Below are 16255 nucleotides of genomic sequence, written 5' to 3' on the forward strand. Positions count from 1 at the left end.
AGACATCAATATCATTTTCTTTTCACAGCCAATGATCTAATTCCTCTCATTAAAACATCCCAATTAGCCTCAACCCAGCATATAACATCAGGAATAATTTCTTTGTCTGAACACTAATACGACCTCCCACCACCACAGCCTCTAGATGCTTTCCCCTAAGACCTTGGAAACAGAAACAACAACATTTCCCTCTTTTTTGTTGTTTCAGGCTGTAGGAGTAGCAGCCTGACTAATAATTCCCTGTGCGAGATAGAAAGAGAGCCCCAGCAAAGTGTGTGGGAGCATAAAACCACTGCAAGAGAGAAGGCAGGCTGCACACTTTGCATATTGGTTTCACAGTATCACCAAGGTTGGAAGAGACCTCATAACCCTTTACCACAGAGCTCAAGGCTAGACCATGGCACCAAGTGCCACGTCCAGTCCTGCCTTGAACAGCTCCAGGGACGGCGACTCCATCACCTCCCCGGGCAGCCCATTCCAGTGTCCAATGACTCTCTCAGGGAAGAACTTTCTCCTCACCTCCAGCCTAAATCTCCCCTGGCACAGCCTGAGGCTGTGTCCTCTTGTTCTGGTGCTGGCCACCTGAGAGAAGAGAGCAACCTCCTCCTGGCCACAACCACCCCTCAGGTAGTTGTAGACAGCAATGAGGTCACCCCTGAGCCTCCTCTTCTCCAGGCTAACCAATCCCAGCTCCCTCAGCCTCTCCTCGTAGGGCTGTGCTCAAGGCCTCTCCCCAGCCTCGTTGCCCTTCTCTGGACACGCTCAAGCATCTCAATGTCCCTCCTAAACTGGGGGGCCCAGAACTGAACACAGCACTCAAGGTGTGGTCTAACCAGTGCAGAGCACAGAGGCAGAATGACCTCCCTGCTCCTGCTGACCACACCATTCCTGATGCAGGCCAGGATGCCACTGGCTCTCTTGGCCACCTGGGCACACTGCTGGCTCATGTTCAGGCGGGTATCAATCAGCACTCCCAGATCCCTCTCTGTCTGGCTGCTCTCCAGCCACTCTGACCCCAGCCTGTATCTCTGCATGGGGTTGCTGTGGCCAAAGTGCAGCACCCTGCACTTGGAGCTATTGAATGCCATCCCCTTGGACTCTGCCCATCTGTCCAGGCAGTCAAGGTCCCGCTGCAGAGCCCTTCTGCCCTCCAACCCAGCCACATCTGCCCCCAGCTTAGTGTCATCTGCAAACTTGCTGATGACTGACTCCATGCCCTGTTTCTGACAGAACGGGTTCTTGGTGACCAGTTTTATACAGGATGAGAAAGAAGTGTGCAGAGAAGGGCAAGCTGTGCTCAGGTGTCTACCTCCCAGCTGAGAACCAGGGGGTTCAGGAATTTTCAGCACAACATTTTTCTATAGAAGATGCCAAACTATCACTTTGTACTTGCTGCACATTTAACACCAGGAAAATAAGGCAAATATTTAAACACCAGCAAAAAGCTGAGGGGCTGCTTTGGTTATCAAACTCTTCCCTCCAAGCTCCTCTTCCTTGCTTCTCTTCTCTGCATGTAAAGGTTGTGGATGGCTGCTACTTGACAGAAGGTTTTTTTTCCCCTGATACTGAGCATCTGAAGCTTGAAGATAAAACAACCATCAAAGGACATTCATCCTTATAAAATGCAATGATTGGAGAGTCAAGAGAAGAACTGGGAAAGAAAATGAACAATCAATGAGAGGTGAGCAGCAGGAGCTGTGGTGAGGCTTCTAGCATGCTTTGGAGATGAGGCTGTACATTGTCTGGTTCTTACAAAGAGCCTGCCTAGAGAAGCCACTGCATAGCTCCATGGTTCCTTGGGAAAGCCATGGAAATGAAACTCTGTGATGTGCTTTTCTGTCCATGCTTCACAGCACTGTGCACCAGCAGAGGAAGCAGTGCATGGCCTTTCTGTTCTGCTGAAGGAAAAGAATACGAAGGAAGCTCTGAAAACCCTGGGGAGAGGTACTCTGAGTTGCAAAAAGCATCTGCACGATATGGAGTAACTCAAAACTTCTTCCTTCCTGACAACTGCCGAGTGAGAGATGAAAAACCACACAGAATATTCCAGAAATGCACACACTTCTGTAGATCTTGAGAGGCCCACGGGACTCAAAACACTAACGTATCAAAATCCCACAGGGATCTCTATTTGTTGTAGTATTCTTCACACCTCAATCAACTACAGTTTATTTACTGCTTGGTCTGCACTTGCTAAGGAGCTTTGTTTTCCAGCTAGTCTCTAAGTGACTATGTGATGGCCTGTAAAAGCACAGAAGATTCTGACTGCTGAGGGAAAAGAAAGAACATATAGACACTTCTAAATAATCCACCACTCCATCTTTGGCTCCATCTCCTGATCCCTTTCATAGAATCATAGAATCAACCAGGTTGGAAGGGATCACCAAGTCCAGTCCAACCTAGCACCCAGCTCTATCCAGTCAACCAGACCATGGCACTAAGTGCCTCAGCCAGGCTTTGCTTGAACACCTCCAGGGATGGTGACTCCACCACCTCCCTGGGCAGCCCATTCCAATGCCAATCACTCTCTCTGCCAACAATTTCCTCCTAACATCCAGCCCATACCTCCTCTGATTCTTGGTATCAGCATCATCCAGCTCACACTGATACCTTACTTTCTCTGCTTGCTCTACCTGGTGTAAGTGGCAATTAACAAACTCAGGTTTTCTGGGCCTTTTGAAGAGAGAAAGGATCTATATTTTCTCAGTTTCACAATACATTCTCCATGCAACTAAGAAATTATTTCTTTTGCCCCACTTACAGTAGAAGGCTAACACCATCTCATTTCCCAAACACACAGGCTCATGAATGGTTTGGGCTAGAAAGGACCTTGAAGATCATCTAGATCCAAGTCCCTGCCTTGGGCAGGGACATTTCCTACTAGACCAGACTGCTCAAGTCCCTGTCCAACCTGACTTTGAACATTGTTGTAACAACTAACACAATATGAGCAAGCAGTGTGCCCAGGTAGCAAAGACATCCTGGCTTCGATTTGAAATGTGGTGTCCAGCAGGAGTAGGGAGGTGACTGTGCCCTTGAACTCTGCTCTGGTGAGGCCACAACTCGAGTATTATATTCAGTTTTGGGGACCTCACTACAAGAGGGATGTGGAGGTGCTGGAGCCAGTGCAGAGGAGAGCAAGGAAGCTGGGGAAGAGTCTAGAGAATAAATATTACAAAGAGCGACTGAGGGAGCTGGGGATGGTTAGTTTGAAAAAGAGGAGGCTCAGAGGAGACCTCATGGCTGTCTATAGCTGCCTGAAAGGATGTTAAGAGAGGCTGCTGCTGGATTCTACTCACAGATAATAAGTGAAGGAACAAGAGAAAATGGCCTCAAGCTGCCACTGGGTAGGTTTAGAGTGGACATAAGGAAACATTTTTCCCAGCAAGAGTGGTCAGGCACTGGAATGAGCTGCCCAGGGAGGTGGTGGAGTCACCAGCCCTGGATGTGTTTAAAAGTTGTCTGGATTGGTGCTTGAGGATATGATTTAAGGGTGAACTTTGTGGGGTAGGGATAATGTTTGGACTTGATCCTTGGGAGTCTTTTCCAACCAGAATGTTTCTGTGATTCTGTCATTTCCAGGCTTGGAGCCTCTGCATCTTTTCAGGGCAACCTGTCGCACTGACCGACCACCCTCATGGGGAAAAGTTTCTTCCTCATCTTGAATCTAAATGTCACAGAGCTTCAGAAACATCAAAATACATGCCTGTAATACACTGAAATAATTCCTGCCCTTTCTACTGTGTTCTGGAGAAAACCTTAGCATAATCAGTGTCTTCCTTTCGCAAACTCTGCATATTCTTCCCGTAACACAGTTCAGAGAGGTCTTGTCTTTGAAAGCAAAAACTCAGCTTAAAACCCAGAACATCTGAAAACTTCCAAATGAAGACCACTGGAAAATTCCCTAAGCTACAAATGGAGAATTACAGCAAATCTGGTTAAAACATCCAAGTGTTCTGAAGGATATTTACAGAACACAGCACATTTTAAAGCCAGATTAAACCAATCATTACATAAATGACATAATATACAGCACAGAAATAGTTGCAACACTTCTATTTTCACCATGCTGACTCACACAATGGTTATTTAAAAACAAGGATACCATAAAAAGAGAAAAACAAACAACCAAAGCCAAAAGTTCTTGTTTGACTTACCGGGAAGTACAGAAGAAGTGATCCAAAAAGAATGGTTTCCAACAGCACCAGCCCCGAAGCTCTGATACTCTACGAGACAAAAAACAACACAGAATATTAGAAAATACAATGGGGACAGGCTGGGAGAGTTGAGGTTGTTCAGAGTGGAGAAGAGAAGGCTCCTGGGAGACCTTAGAGCAGCCTTCCAGTAACTGAAAGGGGCCAGAGGAGAGCTGAGGAGGGGCTTTTGATAAAGGCTTCTAGCGACAGAGTGAGAGGGAATGGATTGAAGCTTGAGGAGGGCAGATTTAGACTGGAGATTAGCAAGAAATTCTTGACAATGAGGCTGGTGAGACACTGGAATGGGTTGCTCAGGGAGGTTGTGGCTGGTGCTTTGCTGCAGGTATTCAAGGCCAGGCTGGACAGGGTCTGAGCAGCAGGGTTTAGTGGAAGTGTCCCTCTCTGTGGCAGGGGTTTTGGAATGAGATGATCTTCATGGTCCCTCCCAACTCAAACCACTCCAGGATTCAGTGAAAATTCTCTCTGCTTGCCATTTACAAGCTGGGCTCTTTTCAGAAGACTCTTGACAGCATAATGCTTCCACAGGGATGCTTATTAAAGCACAGCATTAAGCTGCCTGTCACAGTGGCATCCTTCGCACTCTTTTATTCACAGGCCCATTACAGTGCTTGTGTTTTACAAAATCCAATTTAAAACATCACTCTTCCCTCTGTTAAATACTACTCAACACACATTACCTCGGTGCATTTGGAAACTGCTAAAATTGCTCTCAAAAGTGAAGAATTATGGATCAGGGGAATTAAAGACAGGAACTGAGCTGCAGAATTTGTCCTGTACTATTGAAACTTCAAGAAGCCCCTTGAACATTTTGACTCAGTGAATGATTTGACTTCTGTAACACATATGAATATCCTTCAATCTTGCTGATTACAGAGTGTGCTTCTAGGTTGGAAGCACCTTTATTTTCCCTGAAATTTTGCACAAAGATGTTAACTTGTCAGGGGTTGTAAAACAACATGCCATTTCCTCACTCAGTCTGAGCTCCATCAGAGCTTTCTTACATTCTCAATTAAACCAAAAAATCAATTAAAAGAAAAATCAATTCTTTTTCCCAATGCAAAGTGTATTCCAATCCATTGGATGATTTATGTATCGTGCATCTGTGCCTGAACTTCAAGGCAAAACATCAACCCTGCTTCCCATTCCTCTGATCATCTCTTTCTCCTGACAGATTGTTCCATATGCTGGGCTGGGAGAAGGCAGTGCTTTCACCCCACTGTGAGCAATGCCAGCAGGCAGGACAGCAGAAGAGGCTTTGCCAAAAATCTTTTGTCAAATCACCTTCCTTCCCATCACAGAATCCTCTTGTGGGCTGGAATCAATAGCTCATGGCAATTTCTCTAATGGTTTTAGATGGGTGAGGCTTATATTGCAGAAGCAAGGTAGAGAGGGGAGACCTTCTTGCTCTCTACAGCTCCCAAAAGGAGGCTGTAGTGAGGTGGATGTTGGTCTCTTTTCCCTAGTAACAAAAGAGAAAATGGCCCAAACTTGCCCCAGGGAAGGTTTAGGTTGAAGATCACCAGAAACTTCTTCTCTGAAAGGGTTCTCAACCACTGGAACAGGCTCCCCATGGAGGTGGTTGAATCCCCATCCTTAGAGGTGTTGAAAAGAGGCAGAGAGGTGACGCTGAGGGACATTACTTAGCACCAGATTTGGTAGTCAGCAGTTGGACTTGATGATCTTAAAGGTCTTTTCCAACCAAAATGACTTTAAAAAAAAATCTGTCTGAATGGATTTAGAGACAAATAAGTTTTTAGTGGGGTTCAGTTTCTGCTTGCAAAAGACTTGATGGCATTTTCTTGACAAAAATTCAGTGACTCTCTAACCTTGCTCAGATTTCCAGCACCAACAAATCACTCAACCACTCCATTTATCTTTCTGAACAGAACTGCAGTGCCTGTCTTAGCAACTGCTGAAATCTGAGTACTGACCTACAAGTGCAGCTTACATTTACTCTGGGTTCTTGTAAATCATATCAGAAGATTTACTTTCCCCTCCTCTATTATGATGTTGTATAAAGAGCAAGCACAACCCCAAATGCCAAAATCTGGGAATCCAGCAACTGAAATGCCCTGTCAGGTTTTTCAGGCTTGAGTAATTCCATTCTTCAAAGGCATATCAAATTCAACTAAGTGCTTTATATCATTTATTTCAATCCCTTGGCTAGATGAGGAGCCTTACCCTCCAGTCTGCTAATGCAAAGATGATCCAGCACTCTTCTACTGCATTTCCCTGTGGAACAGCCCTGCCTTGCTTCATCTAGAGGAATGCTCCAGACAGACCCTCACAAAACATGCATCTAAACAGACAAAATATTGCCCCAAACACATTGATTCTGTATTTGTGAGACACTCATTTGTTAAAAGCAATAAATACACAATAAATAAAGACCCAAAGGGATGACACTATCTTTTATGGCTGCTGTAATAAAATTGCTCATGCACCCATATTTCTGTATTTAGATGCATCCAACTTCTTCAAGTGGCACTATAAAAATCAATACATCCAGACAAGTCCTCAAAACTCTTTCTGTAGACACCTCTGATCTAATAGCACAGCAGAAAGATGAAAGTAAACGTTTGGAGGTCAGTTATGAAACCATTAAATGCAACACAAGGATGATCAGAGGGCTGCAGCATCTCGCCTATGAGGAGAGACTAAGGGAGTTGAGGCTGTTCGGTCTGGAGAGGTGAAGGCTCTGAAGTGACCTTATTGTGGCCTTTCAGTGTCTTAAGGGGGCCTACAAGAAAGCTGGGGAGGGACTCTTTAGGCTGTCAGGTAGGGATAGGACTGGGGGGAATGGAACAAAGCTAGAAATGGGTAGATTCAGACTGGATGTTAAGAAGAAGTTCTTCACCATGAGAGTGGTGAGACCCTGGACAGGTTGCCTAGGGAGCCCCACCCCTGGAGGTGTTTAAAGCCAGGCTGGATGTGGCTCTAGACAACCTGATCTAGTGTGAGGTGTCCTTGCCCATGGCAAGGGGGTTGGAACTAGATGATCTTTGTGGTACCTTCCAACTCTGATTCTATGATTCTAACATCTCAAGGCTATTTTAATTAAGAATTGACCAAGCTCCCCATTATTTAATGGCTCAAACATTTGAAGCCATGGATCATGCACACTGCTTTGACATACAGAGCAGAAAGCAGAAATGTTTGTCATAAAGCAGAAATGGCAGCATGAGTTATTTCACACTTCACAGTGGTATTTAGGCTGTGATGTTACATTTTGTGTGCAGTGAATGAAACACAAGGCTTAGAGTGCTTAGAAAAGGTTTAAATTTGCCTCCAACAACATTTTAGGATGTTGAGTTCCCAGCACTTACTGATGCTGTATGAAACAGACAGCATTTCCACCAGGCTCCACCAAAAGTTGAATCCTCTCTGGCAGAGACTTGACAGATACAGGTCCCTGATGCTATGGACAGCATCATAAACAGCTGACTCCATGGGAACCTGCAACCTACAGCTTCTGCTCTGGCAAGACAACAAATGAAAGGATGGAAACAAATGGTAACTCCCAGCAGGGGTAGGGAAGTGATTGTGCTGCTGTGCTTGGCATTGGTGAGGCCACAATTCAAACACTGGTTCAGTTTGGGCCTCTCATGCCAAGAAGGACACTGAGGGGCTGGAGCAGGTCCAGAGAAGGGCAACAAAGCTGGTGAAGGGTCTGGAGTATGGGGCTGGTGAGGAGCAGCTGAGGGAAATGGGGGTGTCTAGTCTGAAGAAAAGGAGGCTGAGGGGAGACCTTTCGGCTCTCTGGACCTTTCTCAAAGGAGGCTTGGTGGGGCTTGGTCTCTTCTCCCAGGGATCAAGGGACAGGACAAGGGAAAATGGCCTGAAATTGTGCCAGGGGAGGTTTAGGTTGGAGATAGGAAGAATTTCTTTGCTGCAAGAGTGGTCAGGGATTGGAACAGGCTGCCCAGGGAGGTGGTGGAGTCACTATCCCTGGAGATGTTCAAGAAGCCTGTGGTTTGCTGGCCATGGTGGTGTTGGGTTGATGGTTGGACTCGATGATCTTAGAGGTCTTTCCCAACCAAAACAATTCTCTGACTCTAAAACCTCCACCAGCTGGTGCCCACCTACACTGTCCACGCAACCAAAACTCTGGCAGGGCATTTTAGGACACAGCCCTAAGTGGGATTTTCTTCCACTTGCATGCAACATTTGCTCAATTTCTTTTTCTCTTCCTTAACAGCTGCTTGGGTTTGTGTTTTTGTTTTTTCCTCCCCATCAGCCTTGCTTGTTGGCATTTATTTTGGTTTCTGCTTATTTATTTCTCTGGCTGTTCATCTTGTGTACAGCTTGTTTATGGCTGCTTTGTCTGTGAGCTCATTTCCCTTTTGGGGTTTTACTTCTCTTTACTTATTTGTGTCAGTAAAAGTGTCCTTCCTGCTTTCCCCTGTCTCAATTAATGGTTACACATTGTTGATCCCTAAGAGACACAGCAATTTATTTGGCTTCTAGTTTCATACATCCATGCTTAGCTTAGCTACCCTTACCACACGTTCCCCCCCCCATTCCCTAGGTTGGTTTATAAAAAATATATGGAGATCTTAGCTAAAATTAATGAGAAAGAGGAAGAGTAATATGGATTAAGTCAAACGAGGAAAAACAGCAACTGAATTAGGTATTACTTCAATCCAGCCTCTACCCAGCAATACTGGGATCAATCCAAAGGAAAGCAGTTAAAATAGTACAGCATGTGTTAAACTAAAGATCAAGACAAGTTTGCTCTGCTCTCTACCATCTTTTTCATCCTCAGCCAGATTCTTTTTAGTGTAGCTACCACTCTTCAGCTCTACACTGACCAGTAAGTTCCACTAAGCCAGTTCCAGTAAATTCATAGGAAGTCCCCAAAAGGGACAGCTAGCAAAGTGCAAGGCAGGTTTGGGAACGTCTGCAAAATTGCTTGTGAAGGGCTGCATTCCAACCTGGTTGATTCTATGATTCTATTATGCCTTGAGATGTGCTCAGCCTTCAGTCTGTCCATACAGTTTAGCCCATAAAAGCAGCCTTTGAGATCCCTGGATCTCACAAGTGACACCATTTCTGTGGCAAACCACATCAGGAAAGGGAAGTCCTGGCAAACCACATCAGGAAAGGGCCTGCTGGGTGCTGCTGAAGGGTCATACATCAGAATCACAGAAACATCCAGATTGGAAAAGAAAGAAATGCTTAGCAATTATTTACATGAGAGAAATTGTATATATTAAAACCCCCAAAAAGCAGCTGGCCAAGCTGCCTCAAGTGTAACAAAGCAAAAGGCTAACCTGATGGATAAATAACGACAGAAGATACTGCACTGCAATTCTCTGTGGTCCAAATCAATCCAGGAAACACAGTGGCATTAATTAGCACTGAATTTCTGAATGGCATGGCACAAAGTCAGTGATAGGAGTGTCAAAGTATTTTCAGAGGGGAGAAAAAAAATCTGAGATCAAAGCCAAAATGAAACTAGTGTGATTCTGTGTCTCCTATGTTGCATATCATCAGTTAACAGAACTGTAGGCTTATGGTGTCAGGCCAAGCAGCCTGCAGATTTCTCACCAGCATGGCACAGTGGAAGCACAGTGAGGGGAAAGGATTGGCAGATCTTGACTTTTGTTTCATTTCCATCAAACAGTTCTGCCAGGTCTGCAATATTAAGAATGACCAAAGAGGGCTGTGACTCAGTGAAAATGTCCCTCTGCAAAGAAAGCGAGCTTGGCTTACAGACAGGCAAGGTCTGCGAGGGATTATTAGGGGGAAGAAAAGTGAGGACAGGTTTTGAATCATAGAATAAACCAGGTTGGAAGAGACTTCCAAGATCATCCAGTCCAACCTATCCCCCAGCCCTATCCAGTCAACTAGACCATGGCACTAAGTGCCTCATCCAGTCTTTGCTTGAACACCTTTAGGGATGGTGACTCCACCACCTCCCTGGGCAGCCCATTCCAATGCCAATCACTCTCTCTGTGAAGAACTTCCTCCTAACATCCAGCCTATACTTTCCCCAGCACAACTTGAGACTGTGTCCCCTTGTTCTATTGCTGGTTGCCTGGGAGAAGAGACCAATCCCCACCTGGCTACATCCTCCCTTCAGGTAGTTGTAGTATTACTATGACATCTAGTCCTTACACCCTCCTGCCAGTTGAACAGGTGTACCCAAAGGATAGGGCACAAACACTATTTCATTGGTTCAATCTCACCTTTGAATACAACACACAGAGAATGGTGGGGGTTGGAAGGGATCTCCAGAGATCACTGCATCCAACCCTCCAAAGCAGGACCACTTAGGGGAGGCCACAGAGGAATGCATCCAGGTGGGTTTTGAAGATCTCTAGAGGTGGGAACTCCAGAGCCCCTCTGGGCAGTCTGCTCCAGTGCTCTGCTACCCTCACAGTAAAAAAAAACTTTCTCATGTTGAGATGGAACTTCCTATGACTGAGTTTAAGTCCATTGCCCCTCATTCTCACTGGGTACCACTCTAAAGAGACTGTCTTCCTCCTCTTGGCCACTGAATCACAGAATTGCTTAGATTGGAAAAGACCTTCAAGCTCATTGAGTCCAATCATTAGTTTCACACTGACAAGGCCTTGACTAACCCAAATCCCTCAGTAGCTCATCTAATCACTATGAATTGCTATGGTTGGAAAGGACCACCAGGACCAGCCAGTCCAACCTTCAGGTGTTTGCAGACATTGATGAAGTCCCCTCTCAGCCCTCTCTTCTCCAGACTACACAGCCACAGGTCTCTCAGTCTTTCCTTGTAAGACAGATGCTCCAGTCTCTCAAACTTCCTTGTAGCTGTCTCTTAGACTCTCTCCAGTAGTTTCCTGTCTCTCTTGAACTGAAGAGTCCCAAACTGTACACAGCATTCCAGATAATGTCTACCTAGGGTTGGGTAGAGGGGGAGAAGAACCTCCCCTGATCTACTGGACACAGGTATGTACACTAGGCATAAGTATGAGGACATTCATACTTATTACACTGTACAGGGTATCCTATAGAGTTAAGTTTTGGTTTGTGTATTGCTAGGCTGAGGGGTTAATGGTTCAGGCTGAAGGACATCTACAAGAAAGCTGGGAAGGGACTTTTTGCAAGGGCTTGCAGTGAAAGGATGAGAGGGAAATCACTGAAGCTGGAAGAGGGCAGATTTAGACTAAATACTAGGAAGAAATTCTTTCCAGTGAGGGTGGTGACACACTGGAACAGGTTGCTCAGGAGAGGTCATGGCTGTCCCCTCCATGAAGGTGTTCAAGACCAGGCTGAATGAGGCCTTGAGCAATTTGGGCTAGTGGGAACTTGACTGCCCGTGGCATGGGGGTTGAGCCTAGATGATCTTCAAGGTCCCTTCCCTTCTATGGTCCCCAACCCATTCTATGAATGACCAGTCAAATGCCATAAGAAGGCTCTGCTTTCAGTACATCACTGCTGGTTGAAGCGCCCAATTCAAGCTACTCACCCCCAGCTAACTGCAAGAAACTCCTTACTTAAAAGGAGAAAAAGTAGGATCTCTTCTGAGATCTTCTTCCTAAAGCAAGCAACATGAAATTCTGTGTCCTGCTCAACCTCTTACCACACTGACAAATACTTCTCAGGAGAATTGTCCTATTGGAATGGTAACCTCCTAACAGGATGTGGATGGCAACTACACTGCTTTGCTCAACAAAGCCAATATGCCAGAGACAGGCCCCTACAGCTCTGTGCCACCTTGGCAAGCTGTCAGAGTTTCCTGGCATTTGCAGGGTTTGTGCAGCATTCCTGAGCCAAATAAATATAATCCTCATCCTTTTTCATTTTCTTTTAAAGAATGCTTACACAAAGGTCAATATATATATATATGTATTTGTATTGCTGGTTAGAGCAGAGCTGAGCTCAAATAGAATATAATTATTAAATTTACTTTTTACTTGAAAAAAAGAAATAGGAACAGCAAAGGTCAAGCAGTCATCAATCATAACTCAGATGCAATAAAAGTGCACAAGGTGCCAGGGATCCAAGAAATCCCCAGATACTTTATTTTTCCAATCCCTGTGGCCCTTGATGCTTTCTGTTACACAAGTAATGAAACTTGCCAGCCTGGAATATGGTGAAGAGAAGCTGTCTTGCATTTTCAATCCTAGGTCTTAGTGTAGGTAGGTTGCACTACATCACTTGGAAGACATAACGTGGAAAAAAAGATCTTATTTGCTGGTGAAGAACTCTCACAGTGAAAATGGTTCATGTCCCAGGGACATCTTTTCCTGCAAGAGCAGGAGTTGCTTCCCTGGGGGCAGATTGCTTACATCAAAATACCTGGTTCTCACCAAGCGATTTCCATCAGTGAAGGAAAACCAGCAATGAGGTAAACACTGCCTAAGCTCAGTCTGTGCATAACCCTATGGTTAATTTAAAAGCTGAACTTTTTGAACTAGATGATCTCTTGAGGTGCCTTCCAGCCCCTGATACTCAGTGATGTGAAATGATCATCAAAATCACGTTGAGAGCCTGTTGCAATTATTAAGTCTACATTTTAATATCAAGAGTTGTTTAATCAGCTAGAGATCAAACAGAACATACAAAAATCTGATGGAAGACACCAAAATCCTTGAGCAGGAGGTGGGGCTCAGTCAGCATGTTCCCCTGACTTAGTTTGTCAACAAACCACTCGAAGTGAATTTCAGCTTCCATGCTCAGCATGGCATTGGCATCACGCATCACAGAAGACAGCACAATGGCTCACTGAAACAATCTGTATAAACTATGGTTCACTCATGGGCAAGCAGTGTGCCCAGGTGGCCAAGAAGACCAACAATATCCTGCCTTGTATTAGAAATAGCATGGCCAGCAGGAGGAGGGAAGTGATCAGTCCCCCTGTGCTTGGCATTGGTGAGGCCACACCTTGAGTACTGGGTTTGGTTTTGGGGCTCTCACTATGAAAGTGATATTGAGGTGCTGAAGCAGGTGCAGAGAAGAGCAATAAAGCTGGTGAAAGGTCTGGTGAGCAGCAATAAGGGAACTGGAGTTGCTGAGTATGGGGGAAAGCAGGCTGGAAGGGAGGAGAACTTATTGCTTTCTACAAGTGGATTGAAGCCAGCTGTAGCAAGGTGAGTGTCTTCTACCAAGTGACAGGACATGAGGAAACAACCTCAAGTTATGCCAGGGAAGGTTTAGGTTGGACAACAGGAAAAATTGCTCCACTGAAAAGATTGCCAGGCATTGGAACAAGCTGTCCAGGTAAGTGGTGGAGTTCCCATCCCTAGAGGTGTTTCAAAGATGTGTAGCTGTGGTACCGAGGGGCATGGTTTAGTGATGGACTTAGCAGTGCTGCATTAATGATCTCCAAACAGAACGGTCCTGTGATGCTATGTAAAAAGGAAGAGTTTAAAGTAAACCACAGGAGGAAAAACCAACCAGACTTCAAAGCTCAAGATTCATAACATTTCAGAGGAAACATGGAATGGGCTAAGAAGAGGTAGAAAGTATCTGGTGAAGATTTAAAAGAATCTCGTTATTCACATGACTGAGAAAGCAAATAAACTGTAGATGAAGAACACAATACTCATTTGAAATCAAACACAGAATTCTGAAGCTTTGAGGTAACCCAAACCTCTTTTTCTTTACAAAACTGCTCAAAACAAAGATTATGACTGGGTCTGACAAATCCCCCAAGTGGTGAGACTTTCCAGCTCCCTACATTTGTATCTCTCATTAAGTTTAGAACATGCACTGTACTGTTCATTGCAAATAAAAGCACAGTAGCCTTGGAACAAAACATTCCTATGTGCAACTTTTCTTTCTACCATTGTATTGCTGAAAGCTCCAGCCCCAGGTCAGGTTGGGAAGAACACCATAACAAGAAGACAATGCCACATATCATAAGAAAGGATCAGTAGTACCAGCCTACCAGTCAGTACTTGAATCTGAAGAGGTGATATGGAGGGCAGGAGATACTCTCAAAAAGCCTCTACCAAGCTTGAGGAGAGAATGAAGGGAACAAGAAGCATTTTTGTAACAAGACCATGAGGAGGGGAGGCTGCATCAAAGAAATGGCATCAGGAGAGCCAGCAGTGTGCCCAGGTGGCCAAGAGAGCCAGTGGCATCCTGGCTTGCATCAGGAATGGTGTGGTCAGCAGGAGCAGGGAGGTCATTCTGCCCCTGTACTCTGCACTGGTTAGACCACACCTTGAGTACTGTGTTCAGTTCTGGGCCCCCCAGTTTAGGAGGGACATTGAGATGCTTGAGCATGTCCAGAGAAGGGCGACGAGGCTGGGGAGAGGCCTTGAGCACAGCCCTACAAGGAGAGGCTGAGGGAGCTGGGATTGGTTAGCCTGGAGAAGAGGAGGCTCAGGGGTGACCTTATTGCTGTCTACAACTACCTGAGGGGAGGTTGTGGCCAGGAGGAGGTTGCTCTCTTCTCTCAGGTGGCCAGCACCAGAATGAGAGGACACAGCCTCAGGCTGCACCAGGGGAAATGTAGGCTGGAGGTGAGGAGAAAGTTCTTCACTGAGAGAGTCATTGGACACTGGAATGGGCTGCCCGGGGAGGTGGTGGAGTCGCCATCCCTGGGGCTGTTCAAGGCAGGATTGGATGTGGCACTTGGTGCCATGGTCTGGCCTTGAGCTCTGTGGTAAAGGGTTGGACTTGATGATCTGTGAGGTCTCTTCCAACCCTGATGATACTGTGATACTGTGAGAGGCAGAAAAGCTCACATGGGAGTTCAGGTACCATGAGGTGCAGCTCGTGTACACATTCAACAGGGAAGTGCAAAGAGGACAAGGCACAGTGTCAAGACAGAAAGCCATTTGCAACATCATTCTGAACAGACAGAAGCAGGTCATGACCACCATTGCCAAGGCCAGGTGCAATAGTCAAGGCACAAGACAGCAAGAAGAGACAAGAATTTTAAGTCTGTGGACTTAAAACATCTATTACCAGGGAACTCAGAGTTCAGCAAGGCTTAGACAGAGCCAAAGATAAAGTGCATTCCAGAGTACAAAATGATGTTCGACAACAACCAGGTTGCTGGAGTAACTAAGCAAGTAGTAGCTGGCATATCTTAGAGGGAAGCAGGAAGAGATCAAGGCTTCTTTTCAGCTATATTGATGAGAAGAAGTCAGAGAAAAACGTCCAGATTTTATGCCAGACAGAGGGAGGGAAGCACGGCTAGGACAGGGAAGGCAGAAAGCAATCTGACTGTGTTCACAGCATGGAGTCCTAAAGAGAAGCTGACAGCAGAAGGCTGCTGCCTGTGAGCTATAAACCTTCAACTTCAGCCCACAGAAACGAAGAGAAGAATGAAAAATGGGCATATGTATTGGTCTGAATGATCTGCCTTCAGCTTCCACCATGTGAGTTTCTCTGAGGCTGGCACCATTAAAGTTCTACAATAATAAAAGGTAACATTTAGTGAAGAAAGCAAGGTCTTCCTCCACTACAGCTGCCAAAGCAGCTTTACTTCTGCCCTTTCAAAGTTCTCATGCTTATTTTTTCCTGGCATTGTTTTCCAAGTCTCTCCATTTAAGCCATTTCTTTCTTCTCCTGGAGTGAAGCTTCAGAAAAGAAACCCCAAATTATTTTCTCATCTTCAAATGAGTTTCTCCTTAGCGATGCTGATTTTCACTATGAGGTCCAGACAGTGGCACACTGGAATGCCAATTCCAGCTGCACTAAATACTGTGTTTCAATCCCAAATCTTGACCCTTTCTCTCCACCAAATGCTCCTCCCAGAAACAAAAAGCTCATCAAGCAAATGACTTCTGCAAGCTTTCTCGGTTGAAAAACTTCTCCACTACAAATTGGGTTCACACTTGGAACATTTCTTCTGAGACAAAAAGAAGTCTGCTCCTGGCAAGGGCAACACACCAAAGACCTCATGCTAGCCACCAGGGACCCTGCTATTGCTATTGATTGTACCAGGAAGGTTTGCAGCTGTAGACAACTCCAAAGCAAGTAGCAGGATAAATAAATAATCATGTTGCTATTATTCTGCTGATGTGATAGGAAGTCCCTCCCCAGCAAATCTGTAAATGTCCATTCACACATTCAAGTGAAACTTCACAGGATGTCAGGGG

At 45.4% G+C, this 16255-nt stretch overlaps 1 protein-coding gene across 1 annotated transcript in view; it reads right to left on the bottom strand.

Moving 5' to 3' along the window:
* Positions 1 to 16255, bottom strand: part of GPR158 (G protein-coupled receptor 158) — a 214895-nt gene that overhangs the window by 95489 nt on the left and 103151 nt on the right. Inside the window, exon 5 of the mRNA XM_064162477.1 lies at positions 4158 to 4226. Within this exon, the coding sequence (XP_064018547.1) occupies positions 4158 to 4226 (69 nt within the window). The remainder of the gene's footprint in view (positions 1 to 4157; positions 4227 to 16255) is intronic.

This window comes from Pogoniulus pusillus, chromosome 23, assembly GCF_015220805.1.
Source record: "Pogoniulus pusillus isolate bPogPus1 chromosome 23, bPogPus1.pri, whole genome shotgun sequence".
Lineage (NCBI taxonomy): Eukaryota > Metazoa > Chordata > Aves > Piciformes > Lybiidae > Pogoniulus > Pogoniulus pusillus.